The sequence below is a fragment of the Silurus meridionalis genome, chromosome 9 (genome assembly GCF_014805685.1).
Source record: "Silurus meridionalis isolate SWU-2019-XX chromosome 9, ASM1480568v1, whole genome shotgun sequence".
NCBI lineage: Eukaryota > Metazoa > Chordata > Actinopteri > Siluriformes > Siluridae > Silurus > Silurus meridionalis.
This window is the reverse complement of record NC_060892.1, coordinates 9,455,869-9,469,624: the sequence shown is the minus strand read 5'-3', so window position 1 is coordinate 9,469,624 and position 13,756 is coordinate 9,455,869. Positions and strand designations below refer to the sequence as shown.

Genomic DNA, 13,756 nt, shown 5'->3' with positions numbered 1-13,756 from the left:
AAATCTCCCCATGCTGCCACCAGTTTCATTTAAGCAGTTAAATTGTACAGACATAAACATTATCAACACACAAGCTACAAAATTATTAGGCCCTTATCGGCTGTTTTAGTTGGTATAAATGTGTAATACAAAAACAATGCAATTGATTTATTTTCAGTAGCTCTGTTTTTGGACGCTGATGATTGTGATTTTTTTTGTGTGTGTTTTCAGAGAAGCCATGTGCTCTATACTGTACGCCGGTGGGCAGGGATGCACCGGTGCCGATAGCCGAGCGTGTGTTAGACGGGACGCCGTGCGGACCCTACGAGACTGACTTGTGTGTGCACGGAAGGTGCCAGGTACTGTACCATTTAAGACTGTACAAGAGCCACTGTGCTTGTGGAATCATTTTTATTTGACCAAATGCTCATTAATGGTTAATTAAGAAGCAAACTTATTCTCAGACATTTAATAACTAAATGGCTTAATTTAGGGAATGAACTACATTCTAGATTTTTATTTACAATTTTTAGTAGCACAATTAACACTGCAGCAATCAACTAGCAAATACATTAAACTCTATTAAAATGGCGTTTAAGTGCAGTAACTGTCATACAGCTGCACTCAAGATGCTCTATTTGCGATGATAAGAGGCTCTGTTAATCACTGCTGGCTTTTAAATAGGGCAGACACACACACACACACATGCACACACACACACACACACACACACACACACACACACACACACAGCAAAGAGGTTAGAGTCTCACCCACAGAGCTTGCTTTCTGCAGCGGAATCCCTGCTGACTCAGTATTTTGTGTGTGTGTGTGTATGTGTGTGTTGTCCACTGATGCTTCATTTTGTTAACAATGGACATGTTTGTCTCTGATTGTCCAGTCTAGTTTGTCCGCAGCAATACTGAATTGAATGCTTTATGCTTCTCTCTCTCTCTCTCTCTCTCTCTCTCTCTTTCTTTCTGTCTTTCTCTTTCTCCCTTCCTTCCTCATTCACACACACACACACACACACACACACACACACACACACACACACACACACACACACACACACACACACACACAAACTGGCTTTCATCTGTTATGTGTTTCTTACTGTGTCATGTCTTCACTACATTAATACAACTTGGTAGAGAGACATAAAGGGAAAGAAAAGAAAGAGGGAAGAATCCTTAAGGGTGAAGATACAAACAGATGTTATCAATGTAGCGGGTCCACATGCTGAGACAACACTCACTCACACACTTAAATAAAAATAAGAATGATGTATGATGAACAATAATGTATGAAAATACTTAATAGTGTGGTGGTGTGATATAGTTACCACTACAATATTTATTATATTATCAATAATAGCACTCCTTATCATGCCCTATCTTCCTCCTATACATCAGAAATGAGAATGCTGGCAGATCAGCATAAGAGCAATACTTTTTTTTACAGTGTTTTATCTGGTAATAATGGCAGATTCAGTTGTATAAAATAAAAAAAGGAGCATAGCTCTACCAAAAGGGCATTCAACTTCACTAAAAGGATTTTGAATTCTACCAAAAAGGAGATTTCGCTCCATCAAAATTACATCAAACTCCACTAAAGGGGCATTTCACTCTACAACAAGGACATTTAGCTCCATAAAAGAACATTTAGCTCCTCTAAAGCAGTGGTCCCCAACCTTTTTTGCGGCACGGAACGGATTAATGTCGGACAATATTTTCACAGAACGGCCTTTAAGTTGTGGTGGATAAATACAACAAAATAAAACGATACGAACGGCATAAAAACTGGTATTTTCTAAATATATTAATAAACGTGAATCCACTGTGATGTTTTTTGTTCATTTTGCTCGCTTGGGGGTTTCAATTTAGCGGTAATGTATTACCAATTGACCCACGCACCGGTGCCGGTCTGCGGCCTGGGGGTTGGGGACCACTGCTCTAAAGGGCATTTAGCTCCACTAAAGGGGCATTTCACTCTACAAGGACATTTAGCTCCACAAAAGAACATTTAGCTCCACCAAAAAAAAACATTTAGCTACACAAAAGGACAATTAACTCTACCACAAGGACATTAGCTTCACCAAAATGACATTTAACACCACCAAAAAGAATTTTAGTATTTCTAATGATATATATCGTTACCAAAAGGACATTTAGCTTGTATAGGAAGTTGGACACTAAGGAAAAAGAAAATAATTTATACCGATTGGCCAGGCAGAGGGACCGAGCTGGGAAGGATGTGCTGCAAGTTAGAGCAATAAAGGATAGAGATGGAAATGTCTTGACTAGTGAGGAGAGTGTGTCAAGAAGATGGAGGGAGTATTTTAAACAGCTGATGAACGAGGGAAAATTAGAAAGAGAGAGAAGGTTGGATGGTGTGGAGATGGTGAAGCAGGAAGTGGATAGGATTAGTAAGGAGGAAGTGAGTGCAGCGATTAAGTGGATGAAGAGTGGAAAGCCAGGTGGACCAGATGACATACCGGTAGAAGCATGGAGATGTTTGGGAGAGATGGCAGTGGTGTTTTTTACCAGATTGTTCAACAGAATTCTGGATGGTGAGAGGATGCCTGAGGAATGGAGAAGGAGTGTGCTGGCACCAATCTTTAAGAACAAGAGAGATGTGCAGACCTGCAGTAACTACAGGGGAATTAAGTTGATCAGTCACACCATGAAGTCATGGGAAAGAGTAGTGGAAGCCAGGCTGAGAGAAGAGGTGACCATCTGTGAGCAACAGTATGGTTTTATGTCGAGGAAGAGCACCACAGACACATTATTTGCTTTGAGAATGTGGATAAAGAAGTATGAAGAAGGTCAGATGGAGTTGCATTGTGTGTTTGTGGATTTAGAAAAATCGTACGAAAGGGTGCAGAGAGAGGAGTTGTGGTATTGTACGAGGAAGCCAGGTGTGTCAGAGAAGTATGTGAGGGTGGTGCAGGACATGTATGAGGACAGTGTGACTGCAGTGGAGTGTGCAGTAGGAACAACAGACTAGTTTAAGGTGTAAGCTGGACTGCATCAAGGATCGGCTCTGGGCCCTTTCCTGTTTGCAGTGGCGATGGACAGGTTGACGGACGAGGTCACACAGGAGTCTCCGTGGACTATGATGTTTGCGGATGATATTGCGATTTGTGGTGAGAGTAGGGAGCAGGTTGAGAAGAGCCTGGAGAAGTGGAGGTATGCGCTGGAGAAAAGGGGAATGAAAGTCAGTAGGGGCAAGACAGAGTACATGTGTGTGAATGAGAGGGAGGGCAGTGGAGTGGTGCGGTTGCAGGGAGAAGAGGTGGAGAAGGTCGAGGAGTTTAGGTACTGTGGTGAGACCTGCGATGTTGTATGGATTAGAGACAGTGGCATTGAGTAAAAGACAGGAGGTGGAGCTGGTGGTAGCAGAGCTGAAGATGTTGAGATTTTCGTTGGGAGTGACGAGGATGGACAGGATTAGAAATTAGTTTATTAGAGGGACAGCGCATGTAGGACGTTTTAGAAACAAGGTAAAAGAGGCAAGATTGAGATGGTTTGGACATGTGCAGAGGAGGGACATGGGGTATATCGGTAAGAGAATGCTGAGAGTGGAGCCACCAGGAAGAAAGAAAAGAGGAAGACCAAGGAGGAGGTTTATGGATGTGGTGAGGGAAGACATGCAGGTAGTTGGTTTAAAAGAGGCAGATGTAAAGGACAGGGGGGGTATGGAGACGGATGATCCGCTGTGGCGACCCCTAATAGGAGAAGCTGAAAGAAGAAGAAGAAGAAGAAGAAAAGGACATTTAGCTCAACCAAAAGGACATAGCAAAAAAAGTTATGATAAATGAACGTGTTAGATTCTTGCTTTTTCCTCTGACTTTACTTTCATGAAATTAAATCTAGACTCCAGTCACTAAGAAGTTTGTATCTGTATATCAATCTATCTCTTTTATTCTTTTTCTTTCTTTCTTTCTTTCTTTCTCTCTCTCTCTCTCTCTCTCTCTCTCTCTCTCTCTCTCTCTCTCTCTCTCTCATGTTTAACAAATTAGCACATGTGGAAAACCCCCTGCAAGGTCATTTCAAAGGCTGTGTCTCCAGCAGTCTGTGGTCTGCATGTGTTGAAAATCCATCTGCACTCCCATCTTACGTCTTTGTTTTTAGTGCTGTAAAATGAGTGCACCCTTCAGCTGCATCCTGCACTTTGGTTTGCGTTCTCTTTTTCCATCTCTGTCTGTTTCTTTCCAGCTGATTCACACACATTGGAAATGTTGGATGTCTTGCAGAAAGTTATACAATTGTGTGTGTGTCTGTATATGTGTGTTAGAGAGGACTGTACTGAACCCCTGTTTGTATTATCCAGTTTCGATTATGATGTAATAGATTGCAGATCATCACTATAATCCCTACAAGCAATCCAAACACATGCTGTTTATGTCACATTTAAGCAAGAGGTTTTTTGTCATTATATGAAACTAGGATCTGATGTTTACCCAATTATTGTCATTCGGTGGAGTAGAGCATACATTACCCTTTTACAAATGTATAGATTTGGATAGAAGTGCAAATAGATCATTTAAACATCTGAAAACAGGCCTGAATCCAAAAGTGATGTCAAAAAAGTGTGGCATTACCCACACACAAACAGCATTAAATACATCATCATATTTAGATACATCAAGGGGGTCTCTATCCTTTCCTATAGGTTCTGCACCATAGGTGATATAACATTCCTCTCTAAAGATTTTGGACCTGCAAGGCCACTTCTTTTGTTTTGCTATACAATAAATGCACTTGGCTTTGAGATCAAATGAAAATGAGATGATAGGATCAGAACTTTTAGTTTCTGATATTTGCATCTAGATTTGTTAACAATCTTAGAACATGCCATGGAACTGAAAATGCTCAATTGGAGTGGTATGTTTTTTTGAAGGTACGAGCTGTTATTAAAAAGTTTTGAGACTAACGGTGCTACCTGGTGCTTTTTTGACCACGTGCGTTGCCACGACTGCGATTTCATCATGGACAGCAAGTTAGAACAAAGAGCAAACTTTGAAAAGAAATTCAGCATGAAACTGTGGAAACACATACTGTATATTTGACGTACAGCAATGAGTGGAAGAACATCACTGAAAGACGACCTTTAACGAGTTCAGCCCCCGAAAATGTCGAAACCATTCAGCAACTTGTGCATGACAATCTCACTTCAGCACCCACCGTACTCGCCCAATTTGGCTCCTGCGGACTTTGCCCTCTTCCCAAAAGTGAAGATGCAGCTCAAATTTGGCCATTTTGACCCCATTGCGGAGATCAAGCATGAATTGCAGAAGGTGCATGACACGCTTAGAAAAGAAGACTTTTGGACACATTCTAGAAGTGTCAGGAACGCTGGGAGTACTGTGCATGGGGACTATTTTGAAGGTAATAGTGTGTAAACGTAGATAAATAAAGTACTTTCTTTTGAAAATAGCTAGTCTCCAAACTTTTTGATTTCACCTTGTATATAATGCAAATTCTGGGAGAAATGTATTTAATAAAAAAACAGGCAAACAAATGCATTAAAGTGAGCCGAATTATTATTGGGGTACATGCAGCAAGGTACAAACCACAAACAAGGACCAAACCCAGAGACAGAAAACCAGGCAGCAATAACAAACAACAATGAAAGGCTTGGTAGGTCAGCAGTAGGAACTTTGCTTTACTTTGGAGCATTACTTTGCAAAGGACTCTCGAAACTGAGGGTTCTTTGTGAGGTAAAAATGCTTTTAGGAGGGTGCGATTAAAAACCAGATGTGGACAGTTACTAATCAGATGAATGTCATGACAGGTCATGTGATTATGCCTGTTGTAGGAAGTTTAGTTGGGGTTGCCATATTTGAAATCTGTGGTTGCTGTGGTCAGAAGAGCTTTAAGTCATGATTTACTGAGCTTTCATTTGTTGACATTATTCAGCATTTTGATAATGAATGCTGGTAATCATGCTGAAGATAGTTAACGTGGATTGGAGTGGAATTTCTTGAGTAGCCTGCTATAGAGCTCTGAGCTCAACTTCATTGAACACCTTTGGGATAAATTGGAATGCTGACTGCACCCCAAGCCTCCTCAGCACCTGATATCACCAACACCCTTGTGACTGAATGAGCACAAATCTTCATCATCACACTCCAAAATCTAGTGGAGCATAAAAGCAAATGGGTACTAAATGTTAATTGTATTGTTTAGAAAGAACATACACATCTTATAGTCAGGTGTCCATAAACTTTTGTCCAAATGGTGTATAAACACTGTCCACTTACGTTACATTCAATAAAGTATCAATAAATGTAGCTAGTGCTAGGTGCCATAGTTTGTGCTATCACATTGTTTACTCATTTAGTTTGTTAATTAATTAGTACATCAAGCTAACTTCATCAACATGAGCAACCTGTAAAACTGCAAAGAATTCCCAACTGAGGATCTGTTTAAACACTTTCCAGGAGAGCGAACCAAACCAAAGTGTCGAGAGTTTTAGGTCCGTGTTGAAGTGTGTGCGTGTTCACGAGGCTCGAAAGTCATGACAGAAACCATCAATCACCTCATTTACCACAGCCTTTTATTTATCACCAAACAACATGTATAGAGCATGTTTATTGTAAGGAAAACATTAGGTTAGATATAAAATGACAGAATACTATTACTGAAAAAGATTTTTAGAGATGATAATTCAAATCGGTTTTGGCTTACTAATATAGGAATGGAGGGGGGTGGTAGCCTAGTGGTTAAGGATCCGGAGGTTTGGGTTTGTCCCAGGCATACCAGGCTGCTCTTTTTTGGGCCCTTGAGCAAGGCCCTTAATACTCTATGGGTGTTCAGTTGTGGGAATGGGGATAAAGTACTCCAACATGGACAGTCCCGAGCCTATCTGCGTAAGGAGTTGGGTGGGTGTCAGGCTAGAAGCCCGTCCAGGTAACAAAACTGTTATGAAAACGGCAAATAGGCGATCATGCCCTTGCTGCCCAATGTGCCTAGTGGTGCAGGGGGAATACAAAAAAAACCATGCGAATAAACATAGTTAAATCTTATACAACAGCCAACCACCAGAGGGCCTCAGAGACATTTGGCACCTATACGCTATGTTGAGCTATTCCAAACGAAATAACGAGTAACACTTGTCCTTTTTATCGCCATGCGTGCACCTCCATTACCCATTTCCAAACATTTAAAACTGATGTTCACTCACATGATGATGTTTTGTTTATACATGCTTTTCTGATAACTACTTTAAAAATAGATAGATACAATGCTAGCAGTGTCAAAATGGTATTTGGTAATTAAGGCTCTAACAGTTTATCTCAAGTTCAGCAAATAGTATATATCTAAATAATTCATATTAGTTTACATCCCTGGTACAGTGAAGTGGACGTATATTGGCTTTTAATTTTGGAAAAAAATATCGAAAGCAAGCTTTAAAGGAATTCCATGTAAAAAGCAAACAAGTAAGTAGCCAGTAATGATAGGTGTATAACAGCATAACGATGCAGATTTAACACACACTGAGACAATAGTGAGACTTTGCAGTAACAGGGTTGGGTTTACTGTATACACAGTGTATTCAGAAAGTATTCAGCAATGATCAAGAGAAATGGGAGGCACTTAAGCTAAATTTCTAATGGGTCTAAATACTTAAGTACATGTGATATTTCAGTTGTCTTACTTTTTAATAAATGTATACACATTTCTATGTGATGCTGAGTTTAGATTGATGAGAGAAATAAAATTCATTTAAACGATTGTAGTATCAGGCTGAAACATAAAAAAACTTGAAAAAAGTGCATGGGGTCTCAGTACTTTCTGAAAGCACTATACATTCAGTAATGAGTAATAAAAAACAGGTGGGATTGATTTACTATGCTGATTAGGTTAGGAGATAGAGGAGGACAGATAGTCTAGCTAGTAGTATAAGGTAGATTGAGAAGCAACTGGTGTCCGGGATAGCGTTCTTCACAATGTGAATTATTGAGTTAGCTGGAATTTAATTTTTAACTATTTGACAAGATCGTGGAATATTTGGTTGAAACTGTTATCAGACTTGTTACCAAGACAAATCGTTTCACTTTTCTGCTCTTACAGATAAAAAAATAAAAATGAATGTACCAATCCTCTCTACCCTCACAACTGTTTAAACCTGCTGGAATCATTTCCTATCCCAAATATAAAAAAAGGTGCAATTGAAACTCTAGCATTAAGCCTTAGTGCATCTGGTACAATCCCTTGTTGATCATGTTTTTTTGTCCTGCCCATATGAGGGTAAAACATACCTATTCTTATCAAATCAAATCAAATCAAATCAAATCAAATTTTATTTGTCACATACACATACATACAGGGTACGACATGCAGTGAAATGCTTTTTACGACGGTCCGGCATGAGGGAATAAAATGGGGTGAAAAGGAGAATAAAAATTATAAATATAATAACAAAATTAAAAATAAATAAATAAATAAAAATAAATAAATAAATAAATAAACCCAACATTTCCTCCCAGCGCATCTGTTTACCTGAGGTGCAATAATGTTCGTATTTTTTACAGATTCACAGATAAAAAATTTTTTTATTGACAAGCGTCATTGAGTAAATAGTATCGAGGCAGAACTACATAAGATTCAGCAGGACTTTTTTAAATATTGGAGGATGACTGAATGCAACCAGCAAACACAATACAGTAACAAACCTCGCTGTTGATGAGTCATTTGTATACTTCAGGCTCCTGCAATAAGTCTTTTAAAAGCCACTATTGCTGTACGTTTTAAAATTGATGCATTGTGTATTCTGAATGGGGCTACTATTGTGAGGGCTGCCACACACTATAACTCTATGGACTCTCTGTTTAGCCCTGTAGAGTGAACGTAGTATGACAATGTTAATTCTAGCATTCTAGTAAAACTGTATTTTGTTGTAGAAAATCGGCTGTGACGGCATTATCGGCTCCTCGGCCAAAGAGGACCGATGTGGGGTGTGTAACGGCGACGGCAAGTCCTGTAAAATTATCCGAGGAGACTTCAACCACAGCAGCGGCATGGGTAAGGGACATTCGATCGCCTAATATGGGTTATACAGCAGTGATTCCTTATTATATTCGTTGATATGAGTGTTTGGTTTTGTCATTTGTGACATCTTTTATTGTCTGATGTTTGCTGTCTGATTTTCTTTTTCGCTTGTTAGTTTGCATTTGAGACTTCAAAGATGTCGGAATTGGTTGCTGCATCTGTTGACGTATGTGTGAGGGTGGGTGATTGTGTTTGTGTGGGTGGGTGTGTGTGGTCTCTTTTGCCTTCTGTGATACCTGTGTAATACATAGCTAAAGTGTATCTGTGTCTTTCTCTCTGGCAGCTGCTAAGCCTTTATGACCTTCCAACAGTGATAAACAGGGAAATGTCCTCGCTGCCAATCATACGCGCTTTTTAAATAAGAAAAACAAAAGGGTCCAAAAGCCTAAAGGCAACCCTAAAGGTCCTTTTTAGTAAGCATAAGAAACAAAGCAATTGTTTTCAATTGCATCATTTAGGCTACTCGCTAACCCACGAAGAACAACCCAGAAGCAGTCAGCCTAAATGCAAATCACTTGAATGGGAAAGGATAAGGGAATGCATTAAAGGAATTCGCTCCTCGTAGTGGTCTGGTAGAAATTAGCTTCATGCCGAGTTCACAGAGGGGAAATTTCACCTGGCAAAAAACATCAATCTTGAAAGCATGAGCTACTAAAAAGAAAAAAAAAAAAAAAAGACCATCGTCTCTTCTTTCGGAATTAAATCAAAAACGGAGGAACTGCCATTTAATTTATGTGCATGTTTCCGCTTTCACAAAAGTCTAAACGTCCCACTTCTCTTTCAAAAGACTTTTGGCATGTCAGAATTCAAATGCTCTATGCTTCATAATATAATGTGTGTATACAGTGTATGTTCACTAGTATGGCGTGTAGGCGGAAGTCTCACTGGACAAATTATATTTCCTAAAATAGTCCATTCTATTATTACACAGCATGCACAATGGATCCAGTGTAAAACTAAGAATGGACAAATTACTACCTGGTGCACTGAGAATGGATTTTAGGTGTTTAGGTGGTTTTGTTCATAGTTACCTATCAAACAACCAGGAAAATAAAAACTTTTTTTTGTGCCTATCTTAAGCATTCATTTGTTGTAATAGATATATTTACATTTCGGGGAATTGCATTAAGATGCTGTAACTATAGCATAAGGCTGTAGATAGCTCACGCCAAGAGAAAAATAGAAACAGTATCAATCCTTTACTTAAGCTAATGGGCTTCACTTGTGTATTGCCCTAAGAAGGAATTACTTTTTGTAAGGACATACAAATATTACTTTTATAAGCTCTTGGCTAAGACCAAATCCAGCCAGACCAATACCCAAGCATTCAAATGCCAGTAACCCAAAACTTGGCAGTCCAAGTCAATTCAGAAAATGTCTCGTGACTAGATGATGTCATAACTCTTCTGTTTACTAGACACAGTCATCTTTTTATTTAGACAAAATAAAGATGCTAGCAGGGCTTTGATAATGACAAAACATCACACTTTGTAGCTGATGTTATGTTCTAGATGCAGTTGGAAACTATATTATAATAGTTACATTATTATATACTCTTTATATTATGTTAGCTATTCTGTTTCCAGGTAATCAAAATATGGAAGCGAACACCATGTTGGAGCTTTTAGTTTCCCTGTAGTGTACTTAATAAATGTTGTTAACAAAAAAATCAAAAAAAAATTTTTCCATTAGATAAAGGCCCCTTATACTGTATGTTGGTTTTTTTTTTTTTTTTTAGGTTTGCCAGATAATTTCTTATGGTTCACAGTGATGTTTTCCTGGTGCATTCCCAATTCGAACTCATTGGTTCCTAAAATGTACTGTACACTCCGTGTTGTACACAGTGAACAAGTGAACGTGGGAAAAATTGTGACACTTGGTAACCAATTAAATGTGAGATTTCTGCCCCAATCGGTGGTCTGGCAAAGATAATAAAAGAAAAAAAAATAATAATCTTAAAAGAAAAATCACTTAAAAGTGCATTAGAGCTTTCTTCTGAATCGTAGTATCCCATTCCTGTGGTAGAGAACTATAAATCCCTCATTGACTATACAACCACTTGGCAACCGACTGTGTGAAATTTACTAAATCCCACACAGTTCCTCGTAAATCAGCACTTTTGCCATTTCAGCAATAAAACAAGTGCCAACCAAAACACAGACTCGTTCTTATGCTGTCCATTTTTTTTCGATGCCTTTTTTCGAACATAATAATCATTCTGTCTTTGCAAGGCAAGGATGCCAGGTGTTATCCCGTCTGTCTACCTAGTTTCAAAATTATTGGCACCTTTTGTAAACGATTAATATAAGAGATTATTAAAAAAAATGTCTTTGTTGTTAATGAGTTTTATACAGACCATGAAGTATCTGGGCAAGGAAGAACAAATTCGAATGATTTTATTTGGTTTGAAAGTGTAGGTACTGTATGTGCAGTGTTTTTTGCCAAAGGAAGGGGTAACATTTAAAATGTTAGATTTTTAAATTTTTTTTTTTTGTCCAAAAACTTTTATTGCAATATTGCACTTTTATATTTTATAACAATCCCATTCCACCCAACCCAATAATCCCAAACCAGAACAAACTGTTGGACCCTTGAGCAAACCGTTTACTCCTAAACTGCCCAGTTATATGAAGAGAGATAAGTTATAAGGGCGTATGCCATAAATGAAAAATGAGGAGTTTTGTGTCAACATTTGCGTCATTTGCATGAGGAACATGGTGGGCATACTGAGCAAGTCCTATAAATAAAGGCTTTTTTCCTGTAATGCTGCTGGATTTATAGGACACATTCTTAGAGATGCCAATAATTCTAGCTTTGTGCTACAGAAGAGAGAGAGAGAGCGAGAGAGAGAGAGAGAGAGAGAGAGAGAGAGAGAGAGAGAGAAAGAAAAAGGTCATACCTCCCACTCAGAGAGCAATTATGCTTTCTATTCCCAGCCACAAATGGCTGTGGCACTGTCAAGATTGGAGCTCATGAGGGTGTAATCTTAGACACCTGCAAACTCACGCTTGCTTTTGTAACCCATTTTACACGCATCACGTCACATCACAACAGGCTACTTTTAATTTCCCTTTCATACATCAGATAATTGATCCATAATAAGCCATAATAAAGTACTCTGAGATATAAGGCAAGAAGAGTGTGTGGCCAGCGAGTGCAGCAGTAAATGCAACGGTAAGCACAAATAAATACACAGTGTGCAATTTTTCAAAAGAAAAGAAGGGGCATATGGGGAAACCCAGACGGCTTGAAATCTGAAAATACTGAGAGCAAACTGTACGAAGCAGAAGCTAGTATTTGTAGGAGGGTCAAGGAGTGCGTGTGTAAAATAATTCCCATTTCCTTCCACTTGGCCACAGTTTGAATAATTACTGTACGAATCGTCAGGCATACCAGACGTTCTCTTTCTGCGCAAAGTAATTGAATGTTACACTTGATTACAAAAAGCGTAGTGGCTCCATATTGCTGGCTTCAATACGACTGCTTGTTTTTGTCCTTCTCCCAGGTGCGAGTGTGATTTTGCTTGTGTGTATGTGTTTCTCCACATGTGAGTCGTTTAAAAAAGTAAATAAATTGGAAAAAAAAAGCAGATTTTGGATGCCACAGGAAGAGCTCACTGACCGTGTTCGGTTCTCTGTTCCCCAGTCACCCCTAGCCATTGTAAGAAGGTCTCTACGTGTGTGATGTCAAAATCCAGAGCTCCTCCAAAGTGTTTCTCATGTAAGATGCATGCTCGTGCATGAACGCGTGAATGTGTGTTCGTGCATCCCTTTGTGTGTCTGTGTGTGTGTGTGTGTGTGTGTGTGTGTGTGTGTGTGTGTGTGTGTGTGTGTCAGTGTGTAACTCAGACATACCGTATTGACCCATCATGTACATCCTCATTGGTGTTCTCTGGGAAAAGGGAGCTAAAGTCACTTATGGCACTAAACCATAGTCTGACCCACTCTAACCCAGTGTGACGTGTTTCTTCTTCAGTTAGGATCATCATCTGTTCTACTGAGTGAAACGCACTGCATGTCGTGATTTCAGCGTGTTTGTTGGATGCCAAACCTGATCTGAAATCAAGAGTTGGGTGTTTTTATATATGTGCATAGGCATGTGCTGATATTTCTTATTACAGTATGCAATAAGGAAGTGTGAGAATAAATAGCAGTTTGAGATGCATAGGTCAGCAATCTATATATACAGTATAAGATTATCTATATTATCCTGATAAAACTGAGCTGAGCCAGTTAAGGTCCAAGAAAAAAAATTACATAGGAAAATTACTGTGGTCTGATGTGATCTTAAAAATGCATTTACCGTGTTTTCCGGACTATAAGCCGCTACTTTTTCCCAACTCTTTGAACCCCGCGGCTTAAACAATGAAGCGGCTAATTTATGGATTTTTTCTTGGTTTTTCCCGGTTTCACAAGATTCAAGCCAAAAAACTGAGCCCCATAACATTAGACCAATGAAATTACCGAACAGGTTCAGGTGAACCAATTAAACTCTTTATATTAAATCGCACGTACTCCCACTGAATCGGGCCGCACCACATCATAAATATGGATGCGGTTCCTCTGACGTTTGACCTACTGCTCACTCGGACTGTCTACAGGAAATGCGAATCATTTGTCACGCTGAAAACAACTGGGCATGAAAAAACGCACTTCACCTGTGTTCTGAGCTGCACGGCATCGGGAGAAAAGCTTCACCGGTGGTGATTTTTAAACGCA

At 39.2% G+C, this 13,756-nt stretch overlaps 1 protein-coding gene across 1 annotated transcript in view; it reads left to right on the top strand.

Moving 5' to 3' along the window:
* adamts17 (ADAM metallopeptidase with thrombospondin type 1 motif, 17) overlaps window positions 1-13,756 on the top strand; it is a 154,418-nt gene that overhangs the window by 93,648 nt on the left and 47,014 nt on the right. The window contains exons 14-15 of the mRNA XM_046857981.1: window positions 211-338; window positions 8,891-9,011. Coding sequence (XP_046713937.1) covers window positions 211-338; window positions 8,891-9,011 — 249 coding nt within the window. The remainder of the gene's footprint in view (window positions 1-210; window positions 339-8,890; window positions 9,012-13,756) is intronic.